Raw genomic sequence first — 25,520 nt, forward strand, 5'->3', positions numbered from 1 at the left:
CATCTTCCCCTCCACCATCTGGTTTTCATCGTCCGCCGAGACCACGCGGCGGCTCATCCAGCCCGGTCTGTTCCCTTCCTTCGAGTGTGTTGGTGGGAATTGCAGATGTTGCGGCGCCAGGGGTGCAACATCTACGGCCGCTACGGTCGCCAGCAGCTCCAAGCAACAGACCAACCAGCAGCACGAACACGTACAACAAGAGCCTTTTCCACATGAACTTTGGCGTAGTTAGCATTCTGGCCTTCCTGGGCCAGCCAACCATGAACTGAAATGAGCACGCAACGCGAGACCTGGGCTCTAACCGAGCTCACATAATGGTGGAGTCGGATTGTCCATTCTCTAGCAGAATTTGGCATCGCGAATGGGAAATCCTGACGACACGCAGAGCGCCGCAGGGAGCATCGATGTCTTGGATGGACCGGCCAAGCTCCCCTCCACTCTCCCGTTCTCCCGTTGGAAGCCCGCTCGCCGTGAACCACTGCCATCCACGCAGTCATCACATCCTTGCGGGGACACAGACACACATATCACACAGATAGATACAGGTACAGGCACGGGTAAGACAGAGAGATATTCGAAAGAACTCCCGTCCAGGGAAAATAAGTTGTGGGCCACTGATTACTACTGCGGTAGCATTCGCGTCGATCAAGACGCACGGTTAACCACATCCCCCTCCACGACCCTTTGCCAATTCCTCCCCCGCGCCTATTGGAACGGGGCATGTCGTAGCTATTCCCCGCCGTCCAGGGTCGGAGACGCGATGGAAAGCAGCTAAAATTCTGCCACGGCGTCGAATGCCTGCCTGGCCCCCTGACGGACACCCAGGTACGGCCAACATCGTCAACGTCAGCTGAAGCTCGTCTCTGCAAGACTATCGTGCCAATGCATTGATGACGGGCAACGCTGTGTGATCGCGGAGCTGAGCTAACAAGGGTGACACGAGTGATTTGATAGCTAACACATGCAGCTAAGAAATCTGAAAAGCTGCTAGCTGCTGCCCAGACGCCCAGATATGCCATCACGAACGTTCGGTCCCGCTATTCGTCGCAGGAAATTTTTCTCTATCTGTCTGGTGCAAAAATCTCCAACGACCCGCGCTCTAGTTGGTCTAGACTACCGCGACTGACCAGGAAACTGATCTGATATTACCAGCCTTGAGGGCCCAGATGACACCAGATGACACCAGAATCCATGTACCGAGAAAACGAACAGACCCCCCTGCAGCCTGATGCGCAAGACGGCCGCGTGCACAGAGCTCGCCGTTCTCTGATTCATGTCAGTGCCCGTCCAGCGTTGCAGTCAACCACAACGAGATCTCCCGTGGATGAGAAGCAAAAATATTGCTGTCAATTGTCTTGGCTCTGCTTCTTTCGGTGCTGCTGCCGAGTATCAGCCTTTGGGACGGCGATTACATGACGTCGCCAACTCTCACTGCCGAAGACTGTATCGATGCGGCCCTCGCCCCCCTACTCCTCAGTTCAACAGCACAAAGGACAATGGCCGATGGAGGGGCGGCCTGATCGGCATCCGCCGACGGTGGCCCGCAATCCTGCCCCGGAAAGATGCGCAAACTCAGATCGGTCACTTCTCAGAATGCGAGACATCCGAAGCGACTCAAGCGAGGAACAGCAAAAAAGAAAGAAAAATGACAAGCAAAAAATAAGCAAGCAGAATCGGCTGTCAGGTCTCGCTGCCGCGTGTGACTGGGTCCAATGGAGCCTTCAGGAGGAGAACATTCGAACCCGCAAGATGGGGCTGAGAACGGAGCGCAGACAGCCAGCCGGGGGGGCAGAGAGACATGAGCAACCCGGAATCTGAGCCAAGACTCTCCCTCACGTGGCCGAGACCGTTCTCAGCTCTCCCCGCCACCAGCGCTAATGAGACATGGACAAGTAACAAACGCTGCAGCCATTGGGGCCACAGAACGCTCTCTGCTTTTCTTCGGAACGAGTTTGTCATACTTGGGGGGCTGCTTCCCCTTCCTCCCATCTCTCTCTCTCTCCCTCGCCTGGTTCCCGTGTCAAACTCCTCAAGCAGAAAAGAGTCGTCCGTCTTCCCCTGGATAGTTCGAGCCATCCAACCATGTCCCGTTACCCCCATATCCAAGGGCCCAAACGCTGGGCCCCAGTGCCAACCAGTGGTGGCAGATGTCAGTCTACCTGTCTTTGCGCAGCCGCCTCTGCCTCTTGTCTCGTCTGGATCTAGTCAGGCTGGCCGGCTTGCTGTCTGAATTTCCGGTCCTTTGTGTCAAAGCGGCCACCCTAGCGCAGGCCGTCTCTGGGGTTAACACGTCTAGCGTTGACTTAGTCCTTGGAACCTCCCTTGTACCTGGCACTACGGCTTTGCCATCCCATCCAATGTAGGCCAACATACGCCTGTGTTTGTCCCTCTTAGGTGCAATCGCGATTCAGGTCTTCGAGCCGGGACAATGCCTGTTCGTCCCCATGAGCCCCATTTGGCGTGGGCGGTGGCTTGCCGCTTGAGTCTTGCCTCTATCGACGGCCGCCGACTAGACCTCGACCTGTCCGAGAGCTCCTTGCGAATTGCAAAGGAGGGTCTCTGCCTTTCCGCTGCCCAGCTGGGGGGGTCGATCCAGCCGCGAGAACCACGGCTGCAACAAACAGATAAACAGCCCCCGATTCCCACGCTGGCTCTTGATCCGAGAGATCTGGTTTTTGTTGCATTCATTCACCTACCTTTCAACCTCTGTCAGCTTGCTTCCGCCATTTGGCGTTCCTGTAGACATCTAGCTCCTTGACTATCCCGTCTACCAGCTGACCATAGAACGGCCCCGCCCCTTGCAGCTTACTTTCTCTCCCCTCCTCTTGCGTCTGAAGACACCCCTTCATGTCTGTTCAGCCGAGGGCGGCTCATCCCACTAGAAGAGGTACCATGACCGCCGCGATGTATGGGAAGCCGAAGCCTAAGGAGTCCGTCCTGGACCTCTGCACACGCGCGACCCTGCTTGGCAACAACATCTCGGTCCGCATGCTTGAGTTTCTCACCAACGTCAAGCATCAACCTCATGGCTTCCGCGACCTCGCCAATGACTTCCTCGACATCTGCCGCATACTATGGTCCATCGAGGCCGGCCTCTCGGAGGCGTCCCGGGTCCACCAGGAGTTCCCCGCCGACATGATCAAGGAGCTCGACACCAAGTTCCGCCAGACCAACAGCGACTTCCAGGTCCTCGACCACATGATGTTTGAGTTCCTCGAGTACGAGAAGAAGGGTGCCATGGGCAAGATCCAGCGCGGCTGGCGCATGATGTTCGCCGACAAGGAGATCTTCAGGATGAGGGAGTCGATACGCAAGGCTAGGGACGCGCTGAGGATGAGCGCGCTCGTCTTCCAGTGGTCTCTCGGAAACTCCAAGACGGACGAGGCTGTTGGGAACGGCTACGCTGGCCTCGCCGCGGCCCTCGATCGCATCAGCCAGTCTCACTCGACCGTCCGGATAGCCAAGTCCAAGTCGTTTGAGGTCCAACATACCCCGCCGGACCACTCTGACGAGACTTCGCCTCCCCTGCCTCCCCTGCCCGCTCTCCCCTCTCAAGCACCTCACCTCCCTCCTCCTTCTCTCGTCGAGAAGATGTCAGCAGACTTTGTCATGCAAGAGACCAGGTTATCACCGGACCCGCGTCGTCGCACATCCATCTCCAACAGGAGTCATCACAGCGCGTCGGATCACGGCGCCTCAACGAGGATCCCCGACAGGAGGATAGGCCGCGATGACATTACCATCTCAGAGCACGGTCATTACGACCTTCAATCCCCAGTTTCACTACACAACCTCCAATCTCCGCCGTCACTGCACGGATCTGGTGTACACTCCACAAGAATCAACATGGACAGGAGGTCAAACCGGGATGACCTCACCATCTCTGATACATACGATGCGCCCAGCCGTATCTCAGACAGGCGGCCTCTCCGCGACTCTGATAACACACTCTCACCGTCCTCATCGGGCACTGAGACTCTCATCGGCGAGTTGCAAAACATCGCCGACAGCATCCCGGCCAAGGTTGTCCGCCTCAAGGCAGACCCCATGACGATGCCGCGCTGGACACCGCGCCATAACGCCAACGGCAACCCAGCGCTCAAGACCTCTCTTATTTCTGCCGTCCAGGGCAAGAACCACAAGCTCGTCGAGCAACTTCTTGACCGCGGCGTATCACCAGACACGGGTGCCGAAAACCACGTTCTCGTCGACTCGGTCCTGTGCCAGGACCACGAGAGCGTGCGTCTCCTTCTGCTCTTCGGCGCTGACCCCAACTCTCCTGACAAGGATGGCATCACGCCTCTCTTTGCTGCCGTTGAGATGAACTCTGTCGAGATGGCCAAGATGCTTCTCAAGTATGGTGCTGACCCCAACCTCTCTGCTGGCTCTTCGCAAGAGTCTCCCCTGGCCATCTCCGTCATTGACGGCAAGATTGACTTTGTTCATCTCCTCCTCACGTACGGCGGTGACCCGAACCACATCATGGCCAACGGAAACACCGTCCTCATCTGCTCGATGAACAAGAGCACGCCAAAGAAGCTGGTCGACCTCATGCTTGACTACGGCTCGGATCCCAACGTCAAGAACAGGGAAGGCAAGACTGCCCTGTTCGAGGCCATCCAGTCCGCCAGAGTCGATCTCCTCACTGCCCTCCTGGACCACGGTGCCAACCCCAACTTGCCCGGTCCCAAGCACATGCTCTGGCCGGCGACTTACCAGGCACCGTGTCTCAAGGTCCTCCTTGCCCGCGGCGCCGACAACAAGAAGACGCCGGGCAACATGGAGCTCGCTGTCAGCATCAACAACATCGAGTCCGTCCGCGTCCTCCTCGCCGCCGGCGTCTCCCCCAACCTCAAGAAGGACGGCATCTACACGCCGTTGTGCACGTCTATCCGTGACAACCGCGCCGACATCTTCGAGCTCCTCCTCGAGAGCGGCGCGGATCCCAACCTCAACTCCGCCGAGTACCCCGCCTTCAAGTGCGTCACTCACTTCCGCACCCACTTCCTCCCTCGCCTCGTCGCCGCCGGCAACGACCTGCACAACCCCAAGGGCATCATCGAGATGGCCGTCCGTGTCAACAACATGGAGGCGCTCATGTGGCTCCTCGACCAGGGCGTCAGCCCCAACGACAAGGGCGACGACGGTAACACGCCCATCACCACCGCCATCCGCGAGAACCGCATGGAGATGCTCGACGAGCTCCTCGCCCACGGCGCCGACCCCAACGTGCGTGGCTGCGACTGGCCCATCGTCATGTCCGTCCAGCGCCCAGACGTCCTCAAGAAGCTCCTCCCCGCGGTCCCCGACCCGCGCTCCTTCAAGGGCCTCATGGAGCGCGCCGTCGTCGCCAACCAGCTCGACAGCGTCAAGCTGCTGCTCAAGGCCGGTGTCTCCGTCGAGGACAAGAACGGCGGCGTCTTCTCCCCGCTGACCAGCGCCATCCGCGAGGACAACAAGGAGATGACCAGCTTCCTCATCCACGAGGCCGGCGCCGACATCAACGCGCCCGGCGAGCACCTGCCCATCGTCAAGGCCGTCCGCCGCTGCCGCGGCGACGACACCGACATCCTCGAGATGCTCCTCCGCAACGGTGCGGACGCGAACAAGATGTACCGCGGCTGGAACGCCATCATGCAGGCCGTCGAGAACGGCGACGCCAAGATCCTCAAGATCCTTGTGGAGGCGTGCGGTGTCGACCTCGAGGCCAGGGACGAGGCCGGCCGCACGGTCATGGAGATTGCTGCCGGTCGCGGCTGGGAGGAGTCTGTTGGCATCATCCTCTGGGATGGCAAGAACAAGGCTTAAGACGATTGCACAACCTTCTTCTCTTAATGTGTAAACTGAATCGACATGGTGCTGACGGCAATACCACTTAATTCCTTTTGTTAATGTGTACGAAATGCGGAGAATGGGACGGGCAACTGAAGTTTTTCCGTGTACATGGAAGGGGGCTATGATATCAGACTGCTTTTCCTGTTAGTTCTGCGATTGGATATCACTCTTCGTGTTTCTCTTCGTTTCAACATTACCCCATTAGACTTTACCTATCTTACTCTCTCAATTGATGCTTACTTCATTTTTCATATCATCTGACAATCAACGCATTTAATCTGCGCAATATCTCCACGTGAATTGATAAGAAAGATGGCTGATCTGCTACTTTCATTATATATCTGTGAGATAATACAAGACCCAGGCATAGGTTACGTTTTTGTTCCCATTTGTAGTGAACGCCTGTGTCTGTCACTTAATAACCCTGAAAAAACGATTTACATCTCACTTCATAATAAATTTAGAGGCCGCCTATTCCTCCTGTCCCAGAGCGACTACTTTTCCTGTGGTGAAATTTCCTTGCTGTTGTCGTTGTTACTATCCTAGTCGTCCTTACCGCCAATACTATTCTAATATCGCAATCATCGTTGTCGCCCATCTTCGCCATTACTAGGTACTATCGTTATACTCGTCATCGCCACTACTTTATCCATGGATCATTATTATCACTCCTACTACCGGCTTTAATGAAGCACTCAGATACCCAGGTATGCAGGAAACATAAACGCGCAGACACAGTCAAATTAGGCGGGTTTCAACTTAGATAGTCGGCTTTGACTTCGACATTTCTTGGGAACAGACGTCGAACAGACGAGGTGGTTCACTTCTCACAAAACGAGGCCAGTGCAACAAAAGCGGCAATCGCTGGACGTTGACCACGACCTAAAGCACCATCATCATCTATGCTGTCTACCCAGAGGCTCCAGAAGAGCAGGTTACACCACTAATTCCACTAGAATTGGCACAAGCGACAGTAGCACTACCGCTAGCTGGCTTCACTTTCCAGTTGCTGAACGCAATCTTGCAGGATCCTTTGGCCGGGCAGTCGATATTTGCTGTCCCGCCCTTGTACTTTGTCGACGTGGTCCCGGAGAAATTCTTCACAAAGATGTCGGTGATTTGGGCAGTCGGGGGATTCGACTTGCAGAAGTCCGCGGTCTCGCCGTAGCAGGTCTGTAGCTGAAAAGCATAGTCGCTGTTGTCGACAACGACCCCGTCCCAGGTAATGTTGCTGACAGTCGCGATCCCGTGCGTGCTTCCGCCGGGGTATACTTTGATCCCAGCGGCCTTAGTAGAGGCTTTCATGACGGCGTTGCCGACGAAAACATTCTTGACGAAGTCTGTGCTACCTGCCGTCTTGCCCAGGCTTCCGATGCTCAGACCGTGACTGCCGGAACAGGTGATGTCCCTGATCTCGACGCCGTTAGCTCCGGACTTGAGCGCGACGCAGTCGTCGTCGTTGACGACCGTGATGTTCTGGAGGTTGACGTTCGTGGCGGGGCCGATGTCGAATCCATCGGTGTTCTTAGGCAGGTTGGTGGACGTTGACACCGCGGACAGGGAGATGTCGCGGAAATTGACGTTCGTCGAACCGCCGGCGGCCGAGAGACCGAAGGAGGGAGGGTTCTTGACGGCAATGCCCGAGACTTGGATGTTCGATGACCCGGTGATGTAGAGCAGGGTTGGCCTGTCGTATGTGCTGTCTGAGGCAAACTTGTCCCACGAGCCTTGGCCGTTGCCGTCGATTACTCCGGATCCAGTAAGACTGCGAATCTTGCCACCTGTGATTTTCTTGACGTTGATGATGGACTGTTTGCCGTTCCAGTAGGTGAAGTTCTCAGAGACCTTCAGGGTGCCCTCGAGCTGGAAGTCGCAGTTGCTGCATCCGGCGAAGTCGAGAGTTGAGCCAATCGTATAAGTCGTCCCTTTCGGGATCAGGATGGTACCACCGTTTCCGCATTTCTGTATTGCGGCTACGATGGATGGCACATCGTCTTTGGAGGAGGAGCCGGAAGTGGTGGGCTTGGTAGACGATGATCGTCAGCTCACGTTGGTCTTGCCGATAGCGTGTTCACAATTCAACCGGAACGTCGTACTTACAGTGCATGATGCTCTCTGGACTATGGCGCCTCCGTTTCGTTCTCGCAGTGACGAAGATGCCTCGAGCGCGACAGCGCCGGCTGCGTAAGCAACGGCAGTAACCAAAAGACGCACCATGGTAGGAGAAGTTGGCTGCGGATGGCTCTCGTGTCTTCGCTACCAGTCATGGCCAAGACCTGAGCTTTAGTAGACTCGGCTGCCTATTGAAGGGGTGGCGCCCACGGCTAAGGATGCCGACGGTAGATGGATACACCGCCGGATGTTCTGCATCGGGTCTAGATGGTGCATTCTGGGGTATAAACAAGAAACAAAGATATCCCGTCAACAGGAACAATGTGCTAGATTAGTACGAACTGGAGACTGAAAAGAGAAGTTGGCCCCTGTTCTGGGCGGATCCCTGTAGCACTGTCACTTGACAGGAAGCGATCCCTAAAGTTCCTCCAATCATAGGGGCCCTGAACGTCCAACGGGGAAACCTGTGCCGCGAGGAGTGTGGTGTGTAAATTACCTTTAGTGGATGTAAGCTCCTGAACAATATCCCTTCGGGCCGGGCGGCGGTTGAGTTAAGCTTTACACACCCTGTGTCTTAAGTGTGGTGATGGCCGATGAAGCCAGATTGAGCCGTCGCCAAGCTTTTGACAGTTCATGGAATGATTTTCTCCTTCATCTATGGTTGCGAAAAGATGAAACATTGCATTGTGTCATTCGAATGTGAATGCCAACAGCCCGTCCCCGCCATGAGCGGCAAAGGATTCCGCGTGAGTGAAAGACACATTGAAGGATGAAAACGTACACTCGCAAGATCGTTGATAGACAAGACTGCCCGTCAAACATGAGAGAATATTTACTGATCAAACGTCTTTCCCGATTTTGCTCACACTGAGAATGCCTATGATGGATGCGCAAATGAGCCGAGAGTCCAATCATTAGGCTTTTGGCAAAAGAACTTCACATCGCGCCACAAAACTGGCGCTCAGTCAAATCGGCGTGAATCATGATGATTTTCTGTAGAAACTGACGGGTCCGACCGGATCTGGAGACATCTCCGCCGGCATCCTTAGGCTCTTCACACGTTGACAGTCTTCTCAAGTTTACTCTTAGACTTCCTTCTATCAACGTCAGCCTACCGCCATGCATGATCTTATCAACAGGTTCAGCAGTGTACATCCTTCTCGGCCCATCTAAGATGTGGCTCAGCCGGCCCTCGGCACCTCATGATGAGTCGACGCCGCATGCTTATGAGAGCAAGACAACTAAACGTACGTCTCACACTTGGCGACCGGGCCATGTGCATGCGACCTCTGTCGATCCGTAAACCTGGTGCGTATGATGCATCAGGCATTCATAATGATTTCTACTGCTGATGTCTCAAGGTGGACTGTTGGTTGGCGCTAAACCACCACTTCTGCTGTCCAGTGTGGCAAAGCTCTTTGAGCGACCAATGACCAGGTGAGGAGAAAGGACCCTGCAGAACCAAGAAACGGTAGACATCGCTCAAATCGGCGAATAGGATGCATGAAGCAGGAGTGTTCTCGGGAGATATACCGCTTTTCCTGATTCGACACTTGGCATTCAAGCCACCAAGATGAGTGAGACACATCCGGACTTCGAGCTTTACCCTTCACGTTCCGACGGTCCCATTGATGTAAGTCCCGTAAAACCGGCTCACCTCATTATTGGTCACATCTTCAACGTGTTGGTTGTCTCCATCGAAGGCGCGGTGTGCCGTTCAGGACTGGAGGATGCACGCATCTCTGAGTATTCGGCCTGAAAATACGGCTGCCTGACTTGTGAATTCTCGGCAACATCCTGTCGCTTGAACTTGGTCGATCCGTGTGAGACTATGGGCATCCTCACAAAGGATTGTGAAATAGATTAGAAGGGATATACACTGGGCTGTGTTCAGGCAATGTGGTTAAATACGGAGGACTGTCACGGCACCGGCTGGTAATCCAACTGGAACATGTCTGCCGAATGAACAGTACCTTGGGTTCAGACACACTATTCATTCAAGTCATTTCACAATCTTTACTATCAAATAATCTCAAACGCATATATGGCAACTCTGAGAGTTGTCATGGCAGCCGTTCTGGCGCTCCACAATGATCCATTAGACTCTCAGTCCGACAAAAACCAAAGGTGTCCATGTACGACTATTTTTTCTCACATCGACCTTGTAAAGGGCCAAAATCATCATCTCAAACAGCAATATTGTGCTCCAATGGGAATCAAGGCGCATGGAGAGCCTCCCAAGTGCGTTATGCACACAGCGAAACCAGAAGTCGCGAGATGATAGGTGCCCTGCTCACTGCTGGGTTCACGACATGGGCTACACCTTGATGTGTGAAATTCATCTTTATCAGCTGATACCTGGAAAAATCATGAGGCTGATAACAAAAGTTAAGGAAATTCGCATTCTATCAGTGGAAGAAGCTGAAAATGTGTCGAGTTGACTGAGCGATCGAGCTCTACTTGAAGAAACTAGAGGAACTAGGCATATCACCGAGCGGGGCATTCAAGTCAAATAGACGTTCGATTTATGTACATCAATTGGTATCTCAGATCCAATGCAAGCACATGAAAACAATGGTCTTTGTCCTAATCAACTCAGACCACAATCTCCCACATGTTCAGAATGCCAGAGTCAGCCCGTCCATGATGCCCATTTGTACATCTGCCGAATACCAAGTATTTACTATCATTTGAGAAAGCTGCCGAGGTCACAAACCCAGTCTCGAGCCTTGCTGAGTAGGCGACCTTACCCGTAGCAAGGGCGGTCACGTCGGCCCCCTCGTCCGTCCGACTCGCAACCCATCGAAAGTCAGGTGAGATAGCCAAGGGCCAACCTTCACTACCACGCGCCGTCTCGAAGTTGTAGCTGCTCATTACCCCCGTTTGATAGTCCCAGATTGTCACCGTCCGCCCCCATATTGAGGCCACTACTCCTGAGGGAGAAACGGCCAGCTGAAGTGGGTTCCTCCAGCTGTCCATCTCCAGTTTCGCGACGCTATGAAGAGTGCGAATATTCGTGACTCGCATGGTACCATCTTTGGACATCGTCACGAGTCTTTCGCCGTCGGCTGTGAACTCTGCGTGTGTTACTTCGTCTGTGTGACTCCTGACGATGCCATAGCCCAGGCCCTTTGCGCTACTAATGAGTTCAACACGATGTCGAACTCCCTTGATCGCTAACAATGAGCCCTCTGGGTTGAACGAGAAAGCACGAATGCCATGCCATTGCAAGAAGAAACGTCTGCTCGTCATGCCCGTTCCGCGAGGAGTGTCGAGCACGTAGAGCGCCGGCTTCTTGAACCGAACGAAGTCGTGCGTGATGGGGATGGGCTTCTGCTTGTGAGGGAGTTCGTCCATGTGTTCTACTGTTATGGCCATAAGGTCGCCCATCGGAGAGAAGATCATATGGACACCCTTGACCTTGATCTCTTTCCGGCGGTCCGCAGTCGTGGCGTTGAAGAGGACAACGTCCCTGTGGAAGCTTGCAGTTGCGAAAGTCACCGGATTGCCTGGCATGAACTTGATATCCAGGGGCTCTTTCTCAAGGTTCATCACAATTTTCCCAATGTGTTTAAAATTGACGTTTGAGGGGGGCGGTTCCAGAAGCGTGGGAGCGAGGTAGCTCAAATCGAGCTCTGGAGGCGGGCTCGTGTTAGAGATAGCGCTGCCTGCGATCGATCTTCGCGCAACTTGAAGGGTTGACATGGCCCCCGACTGCTGCTCAACAAATGATTTGAGCGTATTGAGGAAGCCACTGATTGTGGTAGTATGAAGTTGTTGAAAACCAGCAGACTCTCTGTCTTGGATTTCGAGCTCTCGAAGCAACCTGGTTATGCTATCTGACGACGTCTCTTGACCCAGCAAGGTTTGTATCGATGAGATGTCCTGAAGAATGGGGTTTGTGGCATATGGAGGTGATTCGCCGTTCCGTTCAGCTCGCTGTAGCCCTTGGACCCTGGATCGATCAACATACGGTGTCTAACAGGTACCCAAAGACAACTCACAAATCGAGGGCATTCACAGCTAGATTTAGCGCTCGGCGTTCTGTTGCGAGCAGTGAGCCCAAAGCAGCAACCTGCTCTGATAAGCTCGCCATCTCATGGCGATAAAGTCGGGATGAGATGCGAAGAAGTGATTCGATTTGTGTAATGTTATCGACGCAGAGCTTAGGAATCCGACTAATCTTGGATAAAAGATCGTCATCCGCCTCACAACCCGACGCATTCTGCTCAAGCTTTACTACCACATTGGGCAAGCTCAGAAGCTCCTCCAATAATGGCGAAAGCTGAACTTGACCGTCAGGATACGCGGCGATGAAATGGCGAACAGTCTCGCCAGCTGGAGCCAGTCTTGACTGCAGCTTTTGACACTCAAGAACGATTGCCTCCATTGGAAAATTTAATGGTCGAAGTTTGTGTGATCTTCTCAAGACTGCGCTTCAAGTCGGAAAGTCCGTGTGATTTGTGGTTGTTGCTTCAGGTGAGGGAGCTTGGCGCGTGCAATGCCCAGAGATAGAATGTGGCTAAGCTCAAGAAATCTGCTTGTCGCTTGCGGTAGTTGCAGCGCTTAAGACTCGAGAAGCGACCGTGACTTTGTAGTATCTTTGCCCAGTCGCGTGCCTCTGTCTAGGCAGCTGAATTATGTATTGCGGCTATGGCTGCAAATCCCGGGGCGGGAATGATGTCAGATGAGGGCGGCCGCCGTCCTGGGTATGCGCTGTCGCGCAGCGGCGCAGCCACTGGAAGGAATGGCGCTAGCATAGTTTGGGGATAGCGTGGTGTGAAGTTGGACAGAAGGCAGGGCTGGTCAATTAGATCCAATAGTGTTGCGTTAATGTTTGTGTTTGAGAAGCGCCCGAGTCAGCTCCAGAGAACTTGGAAAGATGCAAACTGCGAAGAAAAAAGTTAGAAGGGAAGAAAGAAAGATGCATGCTTTGAGCGGTAAACTGTTAAAGTGGGCAATGACAAGGGCGCCCAGGATTTGGTGGGCGAGGTGTGGGGTACATAGGAGCGCAATGCCACAGTTCTGATATTAGCAAATCCTCGATAGTCTAGTGGTGAGGATATCGGCTTGTCATTCACACGATTCGCCGGGGACCGGGGTTCAATTCCCCGTCGAGGAGATTCTCTTTTGCTTTTTTGACTCATTGACCTGTATTTCTGTTTTCCTTACCTTCAGTTCAGAATGTAATGCATTCGGCTATCATGCTCGCTAAACTTTTCTGACCCGTTAAGAATGAGAAAGGCCTACAGCTGGTGCACCCTTTCTCGAAAACGAATTAGAGTTGTGTTCACTTTAACTCGCACCGACTTCAACAGTCCAAGTCGTTTGCCCGCCATCACTATAGTCTAATTTCGAGTGATATGCTTCATGGATATCTTGTTGTTTTATATCGTCGTATTGAAGACAATTAGCCATGGCTTTCATGGAGCCAGAGTTAACAAATGTACCATCAATAGAACATCAGCTGCTTGCGAAATTCAGGTTTCAATTTGCGCGCATCTGAAAAGCTGATCCATGGATAGTAGAAAGAGTGGACGGGACCTATAGATCCCACAGAAATGACAAAACCGACAACACCATTCTAGAACCGAGAGCCCTCCCCGTGTACATGTATGGATTTCCCTTGACTCCAATCCTGTGTCAAACCAACCGCCCGACCTGGAAGTCGAAGGTCCCACCCAACATAAGAAAGTTGAATCGTATGCGTATCATGATCCTGGCATTGTCATCCCAGCAGCGCATGCTTTCGTCGAATGCAGTCGGTCTATTCGAATCGGATATGGGGGGATCTTATATTTGGAGTCAGTGAAATGCTACTGAAAGTTCATATCCTTGGACTTGATTGTTATCTCTTTAAATGACTTACCACTACTTTATCGCAACAGTCAATCGAATCTACTTAGCAGCAGGCTTCGGCAGTAGACACTTCGTGCAGTTCGGGCTCGATGGCGACTGTGCAGCCAAAGTAGCCGCATCGCAGTGGCAGACCTTCGAGGGGTCGGAGAGAGCAGCGACAGCACCGGCGGGAACGAGAGGAGCAGGCATTGTATTGATGTGATGGTGTTATTGATGAAAATTTGGGAGTAAGTGATGCGGATGGCGGTGTTGAAAGGATTGATGTGTTGATAGACTGAGAGATGATATAGCCGATGAACGAAATCAACTTGAGGGCTTTCGTCGCAGACTTATATATCGCGAGAACGGCAGGCCGGCGTGGGCCTTCTCCGATGTCACCGTTCAAAGTGTTGTTGATACACGATGTCCTAGGAGAACAAATTCCAGGCAGGGAAGGCTGTCAGGAGGTTGATAGGTCGAAGCAGCACGCACGGCTACACCAGGGGGTATCCTTGGCTCCCAATCAACAACATATACATGCGCTTTTTGGGAATAAGGTGGCAACGGCAAGGACTCCCTCAGCCCTACCAGACCTCGCATGAAACCAAGGGCGCCTTTCCCGATATATCGGTCCTTTCTCCTTGTCTTGAGGCCAATGAGAAGCCGCAGGCTCACCAGTACGATAGTGTCACCGGCACACTGTAGATGCAACTATGGTGTGTCGGTATGTTAAGTGCGGCCGTAAGGATGGCATGGCAGCAGGGGGTAACGATATCGGCACCGCCTGATGTGGCTCGTGGGAAGCGTGGGATGTTAGCCAACGTCCCGTGGTGGTTTCAACAAGATGAGAGGATGCTCATCGGCGTATCTTAGGCACCAGTGAATCACTATGAATTTGATGTTAGTGTAGCCCGGGCGGACTTCCCTCGTCGGAATAATTGTCCAATCATAGGCATGGACGGCGAAATGGCCAACTGAACTGGTATCCCTGGAACCTGTAAAAGAGACTGTAAATCGGCTTCCCCCGTATTTGTGAGGCTGACACGCGTCTTTTCGACCTCTAACCGGGCTTCTGGAATCACCTTGAGAGAAGACATAATACGATGCGACCCATCTGCTTGGTTAGTTGAGCCTCGACTTCCAAAAAGGGTAATGGTACGTTTATACTGGCGTAAGTTCGCAACCGAGGTTTGGGGAAAAGACCAAATACCGAAATAGGAAATTGTAGGTTCATGTGGTGGCCAAGACACGATCCAGCGTTCTCATTCGTCCGCCCCGTCAGCAGCTCGCACCTTGACAAGGAGGCTGAATGAAGCGTCTTACTCATTGTTCCAGCACCAATCCCCAGACCGTTGGGTCCTGGGGGCCGAATCTGTGGATCAGAGGCCAGGCACACGCGAAGATTAGTAGGCTTAGTCCTAGAGTTCCTTGCCTCTCTCTGCGAACTCTAATTGGGGACTACCCGGGCGCCCTAAAACTGCTACGAAGCCCAGGACGAGCACGTAGATCTGCCCAAAACGAGTAATGCGTGTTTTACAAGAACCTAGAAAGATCGTTCCCCACAATTCCTCCCAACGCCGACGGAGGAGGGCTGGGCTGCTGTAAGGCGGACTTTCGGGGTCACGTCCAACGAGACAACGAGAGAAGCCTCACCTAGTAAGCTGACCGGTCAACGTCGATATGCATTTGCCACAACAACCACAGCAACTCAGTTTCCGAGGTGCAATGATCCCCCGAACATGAAAGAATGCCGCGGTTGATATTATTTCCGGTCAGTGTAGGCCTCGCTTACTGAATCATTCCATTGAAGGAGGGGGTGGAGGAGAGGTGGTGGTTCGTTATGAATGTTGGCTGTGGCTTGACGAAATAGTTGAAGATAAAAGTCCCCTGCATGTCTTTCCCGGTCGGCACGCTTCGGGCGGGCATTTGCATGCCGTCAAAAGAACGTTTGCGTCAAATGAGCCGCCGCCGTGGTGCCAACGCGCCGTCGTTGGCGGCGCTAGACGCCAAAATGCAGTTCTGGACTCCTGTCGAGCAACGCGACAGTGGCTTACCTTAGGATTGTTGAGACACGGGTAGGCAGCAAAATAACAAAAGGACCGGCATTGAGGTAAACGTGTCTCTGAGTCATCATAAAGGGGTCGTGTGTGTGGCTTGTGTATAGACCCCGCAGAGCCACGATAGCTCATCCAGGATTGCTGTGAAATGTATCGTGTAGGCTCTCTTGAGGTAACAGCGGAGGTTCATACAAGGCTGCGAAGATTTGGCCTCAATCTCTGTGATCTCGTAATTCTTTCTTGACAGCTCACTGCCAAAACATGTACCAGGCGTCCTACAGCATGTGGCCAACTTCAAGCTGGTCTTTGACTGCGTCATGGCGTGCCTTTGGGCTTACGTTGAAACTCTCAGGCTAGAATCAAGGGTATGAAAGCAATACTCGCACGGTACTTGAGAAAGAGCATCAACTGGTAGACTGGCTCAAACGCTATCTTATGCAGTGTGAGATAAGATGCGAGTAAGCCGCATGGCCCTTCGAGTAAGTGTGTCGTGCTTCCTTCTTTTTCAAGAAGGGCAAGGGCTAGTAGTTGTGAGAGGGTCACGCAGTATAGCTTTGGAAGGGTTCACAGCCGCCACATGCGGGGATCGCATCTCCGCAGGGCAAAGAACAGAAATTGATGAGGCTCTTGTTAACATCTCGACCCCACTTGAGCCACTTATTAACCGCCGCTTTGGATGAATGCAGCATCATCTTTCATAGGTATCTCAAATCTATGAACCAAGAAAGTTGGAAGCTTCAACCCAAATACGTGCAAGAAGCTTTCTCAAGCCGTCAAAGGGTAAGCCTGATGCTGTGCTCCGAGTTGACTACCCGCCTACGCCCAAATTGGGGCCCTAATTCCAAAATCAAACAGATAACATCGGCGCATGTCAAAATTGGGTAAACAATGTCAAGAATGGTAATTGCCAGTGTCTTCATCGTGTCACGATGGCCATGGGATGCACTGAAGATACACAAGCTACCGGTTAAAGTGCGTCAACCCGGAGGATATAGCGTGCGAGATGGCGTGATAGGTGATCAAGCAAGAATAAGAAGGTTGCATTGACTGCGCCACGTGGGTTCTAGACTACAGAAAGGGGGAACGCTGGTCGCGTTGTGATCGGGTTCCGCGGCCAGGTTCCACAGTCGGGTTCCGAGCTAGCCCCGGCTCACGGCCCTCGGTGGGTAGCTGTATATGGCCGGTGTTCAACATCATCTTCCTGAGATTAAGTCGAACCAGATAGGAAGTTCTGGGAGACATGCTTGTCCCTGTCTGGAATTAGCGATGGAGAAATATACTTGCGTGGAACTGGCTGTTTTTCGAGCTGAAGAAGAAACCAGACTACCAATGATCCAGCCAGAGCCGTCAGTCAGGATTGTTTGCTGACAGCCCTTAAGAAGGAGCGCTTTATGACCATCCAGGGATCAACTTCATGATTGTGGTATGTTCTAAATCAAACTAGACTGCTGCTAAAGAAAAAGCAAAAGCGTCACCAGAAGAAGTAAAAAGGAATCGAAGCTTTTTGTGCAGACGTGACGATATATAAACGCTGTAGACATCAGGGCAGTGAGCGCAAGCGCAAACCATCCTCCCTTCTTCACATGTTTGCGACAACGCCCACACCCCCGAGCAGGGCTCCCAAAGCAATTGCAGCAGTCTCCTTCGGTCCAGCAGCACGGCTACTGGTAGTCTTGTGGCCAGTGGTGGCGGCGGCCGAAGCGGTTTTACTGGCTGCAGAGTGCGTCGTTGAGTGTTTGGACGACTGGGCCTAAGTGCTTTTGTTAGAGTTGGAGCCGCCGTTAAGGTTTGTGAACATTTCATACCAAGGCCGACGAGGCCAGGAAAAGGCAGATGGCGGCGGAGAAACGCATTTGGACGGTTGGATTTGAGGAGTGTGATATTTCGTAGAGACTTTCTTTGTTTTTGGAATTGTTGAAGATGTTCTTGGAGTGATTTCGGAGAATGTTGTTGCTAGATAGTGAGGACTGAGGTAGTTGACACGAGAAGGCGTGTGACTCTTATACTTTGGAGACGCTGGAGCTTCCGAGATGATCTACCCGCCAACATATGTTCTTCTTTGGCAACTTGACATGCTTACCCGCATGGGGCAAAGTTTCAAAACACTAGCACCGAAATAACTGTACATCTCAATGGGTGAGACGGTCAAAAGTGTCGTGCTACAGGTTTAGAAGCTGGTTCGAGATTGCTTCAGCCGAAGGGATGGTACTGCACGGAGATCATGCCAAAGAAATGATTGAAACACAGCCCGCTGAGAATATTAATAGAACACTAAAGACACAGCACCGCTGTAGATACGAGAGGGTTGGCCCACAATGGTTGCTGTCTTGTAAATGACTGAGATCGTCCTCAAGTTATTGTGCGTAAACATGGGAGCCTTGGGAAAGAAGGTGATTGGCTGTACCGTATCTGGCTCGAAACAGAAGCTTTTGGCCGACAAGGGCTAACCTAGACTAAAACCCCCCACGCTCCAGATGCCCGTTGACATCATCCGCTCCCCCAGTTTCGCCAAACTAACATCATACAAATTGCGCCAGACAAGACGCGCTGATTAGATAGCTTTTTGAATGGATGATCAGACAATCGGTAGCCCTAGAGACGTCATCTTAGACAGCTCCTACCTTGCTCTTACACAGCGGCAGCCCGAGAAGCATCGGTCCGCCTTAACTTCCGGTCGATATTGCTCTCATCCCATATCGGAAAATAGGTTTTACCACTCAATTCGGCATCCTCGGATGTGGAGCTATCGCTACTAGTGCACTACATAGGCATCCATGGTTGAGAATGCGATGCTTGTCGATGCTGAGATGAACTACGGACAGGGGAAGTGAGACGAAAATGATGCCAGAAAACCTAGGATTACCAAATGGGTTGGCAGAAGGGCGGTTGTCTAGCGGCTTTAACGGTGGAAGCTAGAACTGGAAGTGGGCGAGATGCATTGGAAACAAAGACGTCCAAACTCGGACACCGTTCGTGGCCCGCGGGTGCCGTTCCCGTCTGCCGCGGGCATCACTGTGGTTGATCAAGGACTCCCTGTCTCGAGGAATATTACTACACCATATTGGCCTTTCAGCTGCGTAGGGCGCAGCTCTAGTATAACATGAACGTAACATTCATCACTCAATGCTTCCGTCAACTCTGCTGAAGTCTGCTATTACACAGCTGTTCGTGTCATTGACGGCATCCCGCTGGAATTCCTGGCAGCCAAAATTACTTCGCATTCCCCCTTTTCCGGCAGGCTCTAGTCAAGTCCTTCAGACCTACCCAGAACTACCTGTCGCATCATCTCATGTTTCCTTTAAGATGCTGCACGTGGCTGACCCACTCGCGGGTATCTGACATGTTTCCGCAAACTGAACATGCTTGGCAATGAGTGTCGCAGGGGTCCCCACTGAATGCTCAGTTCTTTCTTTCCTTCCACGTTTTCTTCTTCGCAGTTTGCCGCCTGGAGGCGCACCTTGTTGACTGCCGTATGACTCTCACGGGGAAATATTCGAGGGCCAGGATGGCTCGCATTTTGGTGTAATGGGTTGTGGTAGTGTGAAGAGGGAGATGCCTGCCCCCTGGCGATTCGCGCTCTCTTCATATGCTCCCATAGGTGGCCATAGAGGTTTCTGAATGCTCAGTTCATTCTGGACTAAAAGCAGTCTTACCCTGACAACACCTTCTCACTTGCGACCGGCCGAGGAGTCGCCTCACCATGAAGCAGAAAAATGCATGTGCTTCATTAGTTGAACTATTGACGACTTGATTGGGTCCGCGTTGAAGTAGGTAAATCTATCTATGCCTCGATGCAAGCTACATTCCACCGCTTCAAGTTATCTTGATTTTGGTATGTGTCCGGAGAAGAATCGGTAACGTGAATTACGTGATGTTGTGTCTGTTCTTTTGAAAGATCTGTTGCCTCTTGGGGGACATCAGAGCTTCTGCAAGGATGCATAGCTCCATCAAAGAATAGATGCGCCTCGAGGCCTGAGTCACAAGGACCTTCAAACTTTCAGCAACTAATGCATCACTAGAGTGCACTCAATTGAGGCCAAATAGTGTCTGAGGCCTCTAATTATGCAACTCTATTTGTTTATTCAGTTTGTGATCGCAAGTGCACATAGGCAGTCGGCGGAGGCTGGCCTCAACCGGCCGACTGCTCCGGCTTCGGCGCTCCGGAGCCGACTTTGCTTTCAAAGCACCCTAATATCGTAAGATGCTCTGTAAGCATGGACATGTAAGCACATATGACCCCGCAACCCCCATTAACGCGATCATTTGTGTGCGTGACTTTATCGGGATTATTTGTGATGTCAATTGGATCAGACGCTTAACCGACTCGGCTTGTATCGGACATCCCAATGCAGTAATCCTGCGAGAGGAAGATCTTTGGCCCCAAGACCCCCGCATCGTCTCAACCACATGCGCCGAGCAAAGACGTCATTGGTGCAACGAATTTGAATTCGAGATGATGATGGTAACGCCGAGTAACAATCGTTCATGAGCCAAGATTCCGGCCAAGATATAATGCGGCCGTCTGCCCGCTGACTGCAGTCGGTCTAGATACCACACGCCCTCACCTTCAAGCTGTACTCCTCATGTCAGCCTGAGACATCGTCAAATCCACCATGTCATCCAAGCTTTTGCCAGTAATCGAGAGACTCCCCAATGTCTCGGGCACCCCGGAATTCGAGGTTACCCGCGCGGCCATTCTAGAAGAGTTCGCTGCAAAAGTCCCTAAAGAACTGCACATCTCACCGGCCATCATCGCCAGTCCACCGAAGAACGTCGTCGCCCTGCCGAGAAAGAGCGGCATTATCTCGTCCGCAGAGATTGACATCACCGAAAACTACAATGCCGTCGCGTTGGCCGAAGCCATCGCAGCCAAGAAGTTCACGGCTGTGGCCGTTGCCTCGGCTTACTCGAAGAAGGCAATCATCGCGCACCAGCTCACCTGCTGCTTGTCAGAATAGTTCATGGATGAGGCTCTGGAGCAGGCCAAGGCCCTCGACGATTACTTGGAGAGGACGGGCAAGACGGTTGGACCACTCCACGGTGTGCCGATTGCCGTCAAGGAGATGATCCCACTGGCAGGTCACTACACATCTCTTGGCTTCGTCGTTACGCGGCATAAGGCCAAGAAGGATTGCCAGATGATCTCCATTCTGCGCAAGGCGGGAGATGTGTTCCACTGCAAGACGCTCCAGCCCAAGGGTATCATGCATCTGGAGACTGTGTCTCCTCTCGGTCGCACTCTCAATCTACACAACATCGACCTGTCAGCAGGCGGGTCGACCGGTGGCGGAGCCGCATTGGTGGCTCTGCGAGGAACCCTGCTGGCTATCAGTACAGACATTGGAGGCAGCATCAGAACCCCAGCCGCTTTCTGCGGTATCTACGGCTTCAAGGCTACTTCCTACTATCTCCCTATGAGGGACTTCTTTGGGGACTACGGTTATGCCGGTGAACTCAATGTGCTTGGTGGTTCGACTGGTCCGTTGGCTACATCGCTCAGGGACATGGACTTATTTGTGTCGGTGTTGAAAGACGCCGACCCCCACTTGGAAGACCCCAGACTGATTCCAATCCCATGGACTGGGTTAGGGACACCACAAAAGACGAAACCTTTGAAAGTTGGTTTCATGATGAACGATGGACTTGTGGTGCCGCAGCCTCCGGTTACCCGCGCCTTGAACTGGGCCTGTAAGCAGCTAGCCAAATCTCCCGCGTTCGAAATAAAAGACTTCGTCCCCTTCAGGGCCGCCGATGCTATGGATAGCGTCCAGCGTATCTTGGTTCTGGATGGTGGGAAGATGATCAAGGGAGCAATGGCTGCCACAGGCGAGCCCGCAATGCTACTGACCAAGGGGACCCTTGAAGCTGCAGAAGCCATGAACCTGGACCTCGATGCCGCCGGCATTCTCCAGCAACGGGTTTCTCGGGACAAGTTCAGGTGCGAGTTCGCCGAGCACTGGATGGCGCAGGACGTCGATGTCCTGATCAGCCCGGCCTATGTGGGACCCGCGTGCCCGCATGATGGAGCTTTGGTTTGGAAATATGAGTCGTTCTGGAACTATGTCGACTATCCTGGTGTTGTAGTGCCTACACCGATCAAGGCGTTGAAGAAAGGAGAAGAATGTTACGCACCAGCTGATGCAATTCCCCTGAGTGAGGATTGTAAGCGAGCGAGACAGTTTTGGGAGGAAACGGACTATGAAGGGGCCCCGATCGACATCCAGATCATTGCTCGCAAATCCGGCGATAATGAGTTGTTTGCTGCTTTGAGCGTGCTTCAGGGTCCTCTCGCGATCTGAAGCTGCACGTACATTAACCAACGCGATCTCGCATGAATGAGATAGAAATAGTGCTAAAGAAGACCCCAACTCTCTCCTCTTAACCGCGTGTATCAAAATCTTGCTAGGATCACTCTCATGTTAGTCGGAAAAACTCTGAAAGGAGAATCACAGGCACACGATGTAAGAGCGGATTGTCTTGAGGAGAGTTTATTATGTTGGCGGCCCAATGCTACATGGTTCATGCATGATGCCTGTCTAATTCGAGTCTAACGAGGTGGGAGAGCCGCACTGAAACCATATCATCACGCTTCTTCAACGTCTGATCAACCGTAAAAACACATAGGCCAACGGCCTGGGTATCAAGCTTCCTGTCGCTGCTGCATTACATCCTCCGCCTTACTGCACCAAGTTTCAGAAGCCTCTCACTTCTCGTTTCTGACCTGTTCCTCATCGGATCGGAGCGTCAGCTCGGTGCTTGCTGAGCGCGGAGGGATCGGAAGGTCTTGTGCCTGCTCCTGCTCCTGTGCCGGGGCCTTGACGGCGGTCGCACCGGCCATCTTGCCTGCATCTGCACAGCGCTTGCGAATGGAGAAGACAGCCAAGACGTGGCCGGCGATCCACCAGGCAAAGAGAACCGGCAGAGCAACGCGTGTCTGGTCAGCGCATCCAGACCAGGCCAACACCATCATCGAGTAGGCCTCGTGCGCTGGCAGCGCGTAGCCGATGCGGTAGAAGCCGGGCATAAGCTCGAATGGGGCGACGGTGCTTGCAATGTTGGTGATGATCCAGGTCAGAACAAAGAAGGGCATGAATTGCATGGGCACGAAGGATCCGACGAACGACTCGAGAACCTGCCACTGAACATCCATGTACAGCCAGAAAACGAGCAGGGTCTTGCCGAACTGGAAGCTTCCGACGTCCCATGACTCGCGGAAGGCCCAGAGGTAGCCGGAGACGGTGAGTGCGGTGAGGAAACCGTAGATCTTGCCGATGCCGAAGCGCATCAGCCAGACGTCACGGACACGGGCCTTGGCAAGGATACCGGTGCTCAGGCCGATGCCGTTGAGTGCGAGAATGTAGAAGAACTGAGCCAAAGTTGGGATGATGATGTTGACAGTGTTGAAGAAGACGCGAGGGCCCTGAGTCGTGGGCTGGATGAGGTCTGCAGTCGACTGGATAGGGTTGAGGTAGGCGGCAATAGCGGCCGGGTTGCTGGCGTTGAGAGATCGGAGAGCGGCGGTGCCGTTAGGAGTCTGGTAGTAGAAGCTCCGCGCCATGCCAACCACCTTGACGATGTTGGAGGCAATGAGCGAGTCCGCCTGTGCCGGGTACCGAGCCTGGTTGTACGTGTATGTAATCGAGTCGGCGGGGTTGTAGGTTGTGGATGTGCCGTTGATGGCGCTAGCGAGCTTCGCGGATGCGCCCGAGGAGACGTAGATCGCGCCCCAGTAGTCTCCCTTGCAGACCGCGTTCCTTACTGATGCGGGAGTTGAGTACTCGGATACGGAGCCGAACTCGATGGTAGGGAAGTTGGCGGCTTGGAGGCTTTGCGATGCCTTTGAGACGGAGGTACCGATGGCGCCCTCATCGTAGTCGATGGCGAGGATCTTGATGGCATGTGTGCGCTTTGCTTGATCGAAGCTGGTGCCGAAGAGGTATGACATGTTCGCAAGAACGAGGAGGAGGAGCATGATGGAGGACATGACCATAGGGATCATGGCCCCCTTTCGTTGCCCTGCAGGCCATTGGAAAAATGGCGTCCTCGCCGGTAACGGCTGTGTTGACATGGTGAGATGTGTGTTGCTGGGCTGTGTTTAGGCACGAAGCGCTCGACAGTAGGTGGTGTGATGTTGGTTCTTGATGCAGAAGCTTAACAGGCTCTGTTACTTTTGGATGCGGAGTGAGTTGATGAAGTCGATGAAGTACCGGATGACAGAGCAGATCTGATCCATGGGGTGATTCGTGCTCTTAAGAGATCTTGCGAAAATAAAGGTCCCATGTCTGTCCCCATCCCGGTGCGGTGGTCCCTAGATTAAAAAGTACCCAATTATTAGTTTGATAACGAAAAACGCGGAGGCCGGCCGAGCTGGCGGTCGGTCTACGGGGACGATAGCTCTTCCATCGGACACGGGAACATTTTAGGACACATTCGTCATCAACCCGGGCTGCTGCCTGTCACCGTCCAAGGAATGTGATTGAGCATTATCGAATATTCTTCGCTGCTCGCACATCTCGGACTTTACGTCCGAGGGCGTTGGCCGAAGCCCTCGTGGCCTCCTTTTGCGACCTTGGGCAAGGAAGAATCCGCAACGAGAAGTGGGCAGGTGTGGTCGAAAAGTCTTCCGATGCGTTGACGGGTCGACTAGGGGGCCCCCTGGTCCTTGTTCGTTGGCGAAGGGCACGGCGCCACACGGCGGATCGGTGTTTGTGTTCGCCGATTGTCCGGACATATTTCATTAGCTACTCGCCGTGCCCCCCGATTCTTCTCCCCTATTCTGACTGCCCGCTGAGCTGTCTCTTTCTTAACGCCGGCCTCCCTCACGAATTAATCAGCCGCTAGCATCGCTGTCACAGTCGACAGTTGATTGGACCCGCAATCACTCGGAGAGCGGATGCTTTCTCCAGATCATGAAGCTGCAAGTGTCATCTGAATTCAAATTAACCTTAAGTCCGTTGGCTTCTCCCCGTCATTATTTGCTTCATCTCGAGCCCAATGCTTGTTGCTGTTCAGCCTCTGCCGTTGGCCTTCGTGATGCTTGCTCAAACAGAGCTGGAACAGAGAGACAAATGAACCAAGACGCACTCACCCGCTCTCGACACGCATCGGAGTAGACAACATCAAATGCGCCCGAGACAGAGCCTGGATTACAAACAGACACACGGAATGCTCCCCCTTGCCTTTCCCACACCTTCCTTCTGATCCGGATTCAATAGACTCGGTTTCGCGATGATGCCATCGTCTTCATCCAATTCGGGTGCCTGATGATAAGTCGGTCCCGAAAGATGGGTTGGCTTCAGCGGTGTGGCCCGCCGAAGAACGTTTTCGGGCCTGCAAAAAATGCCGACCGAACGCATGAACAAGGTTGAGCCACTATCCCGCCCGGCGTTAAGCACCACAGCCACCCGGCCTGAATTTCAGATCCTCCCCCGTGAAAAGACGGGACACGGCCAACGGAGCAAGAGAGAGGGTTAAAGGATTTGCTAATCCGCGACGCGAAGTTCATGCAGCTGGTGAATTCCCACTTTCCTGATCTTGACTCATCCCACGGCTCCTTGGGGGGACAGCCGTAAGCAAAAACCAGGATCAATGAGTCGACTTGACACATTGGTCAGGTTTGGCGATTCTCGCCGTGGAAGCTCCACGGCAGCCAGGCAAACTCCGGCCGAGAAGTGTGTC

General features: G+C 53.1%; 6 protein-coding genes across 6 annotated transcripts; 1 reads left to right on the forward strand and 5 right to left on the reverse strand.

Annotated features, from left to right (window-relative positions):
* Nucleotides 1-2,904: 2,904 nt before the first annotated feature.
* On the forward strand, nucleotides 2,905-5,808 carry CGCA056_v013460 (putative ankyrin repeat protein; the record flags this gene model as incomplete). The annotated part of the gene is made up of 1 exon (XM_037328704.1): nucleotides 2,905-5,808. One exon carries the CDS (start codon nucleotides 2,905-2,907, stop codon nucleotides 5,806-5,808), a length of 2,904 nt encoding a protein of 967 aa, XP_037173430.1.
* A 936-nt stretch (nucleotides 5,809-6,744) lies between these two features.
* Nucleotides 6,745-8,052, reverse strand: xghA (putative endo-xylogalacturonan hydrolase A; the record flags this gene model as incomplete). The annotated part of the gene is made up of 2 exons (XM_037328705.1): nucleotides 6,745-7,857; nucleotides 7,936-8,052. The coding sequence occupies 2 exons, from the start codon at nucleotides 8,050-8,052 to the stop codon at nucleotides 6,745-6,747; spliced, it is 1,230 nt and encodes a 409-aa protein (XP_037173429.1).
* Nucleotides 8,053-10,542: 2,490 nt separating this feature from the next.
* Nucleotides 10,543-12,337, reverse strand: CGCA056_v013462 (Vegetative incompatibility protein HET-E-1; the record flags this gene model as incomplete). Its single annotated transcript, XM_037328706.1, has 2 exons — nucleotides 10,543-11,902; nucleotides 11,952-12,337. The coding sequence occupies 2 exons, from the start codon at nucleotides 12,335-12,337 to the stop codon at nucleotides 10,543-10,545; spliced, it is 1,746 nt and encodes a 581-aa protein (XP_037173432.1).
* A 1,321-nt stretch (nucleotides 12,338-13,658) lies between these two features.
* Nucleotides 13,659-13,995, reverse strand: CGCA056_v013463 (uncharacterized protein; the record flags this gene model as incomplete). Its single annotated transcript, XM_037328707.1, has 2 exons — nucleotides 13,659-13,746; nucleotides 13,877-13,995. The coding sequence occupies 2 exons, from the start codon at nucleotides 13,993-13,995 to the stop codon at nucleotides 13,659-13,661; spliced, it is 207 nt and encodes a 68-aa protein (XP_037173431.1).
* Nucleotides 13,996-17,421: 3,426 nt separating this feature from the next.
* Nucleotides 17,422-17,695, reverse strand: CGCA056_v013464 (uncharacterized protein; the record flags this gene model as incomplete). Its single annotated transcript, XM_037328708.1, has 2 exons — nucleotides 17,422-17,592; nucleotides 17,648-17,695. The coding sequence occupies 2 exons, from the start codon at nucleotides 17,693-17,695 to the stop codon at nucleotides 17,422-17,424; spliced, it is 219 nt and encodes a 72-aa protein (XP_037173426.1).
* A 4,850-nt stretch (nucleotides 17,696-22,545) lies between these two features.
* CGCA056_v013465 (uncharacterized protein) lies at nucleotides 22,546-23,910 on the reverse strand (the record flags this gene model as incomplete). The annotated part of the gene is made up of 1 exon (XM_037328709.1): nucleotides 22,546-23,910. The coding sequence occupies one exon, from the start codon at nucleotides 23,908-23,910 to the stop codon at nucleotides 22,546-22,548; it is 1,365 nt and encodes a 454-aa protein (XP_037173425.1).
* Nucleotides 23,911-25,520: the final 1,610 nt, after the last annotated feature.

This window comes from Colletotrichum aenigma, assembly GCF_013390185.1.
Source record: "Colletotrichum aenigma strain Cg56 chromosome Unknown KSG_Cg56_contig09, whole genome shotgun sequence".
In the NCBI taxonomy this organism is placed as follows: Eukaryota; Fungi; Ascomycota; class Sordariomycetes; order Glomerellales; family Glomerellaceae; genus Colletotrichum; species Colletotrichum aenigma.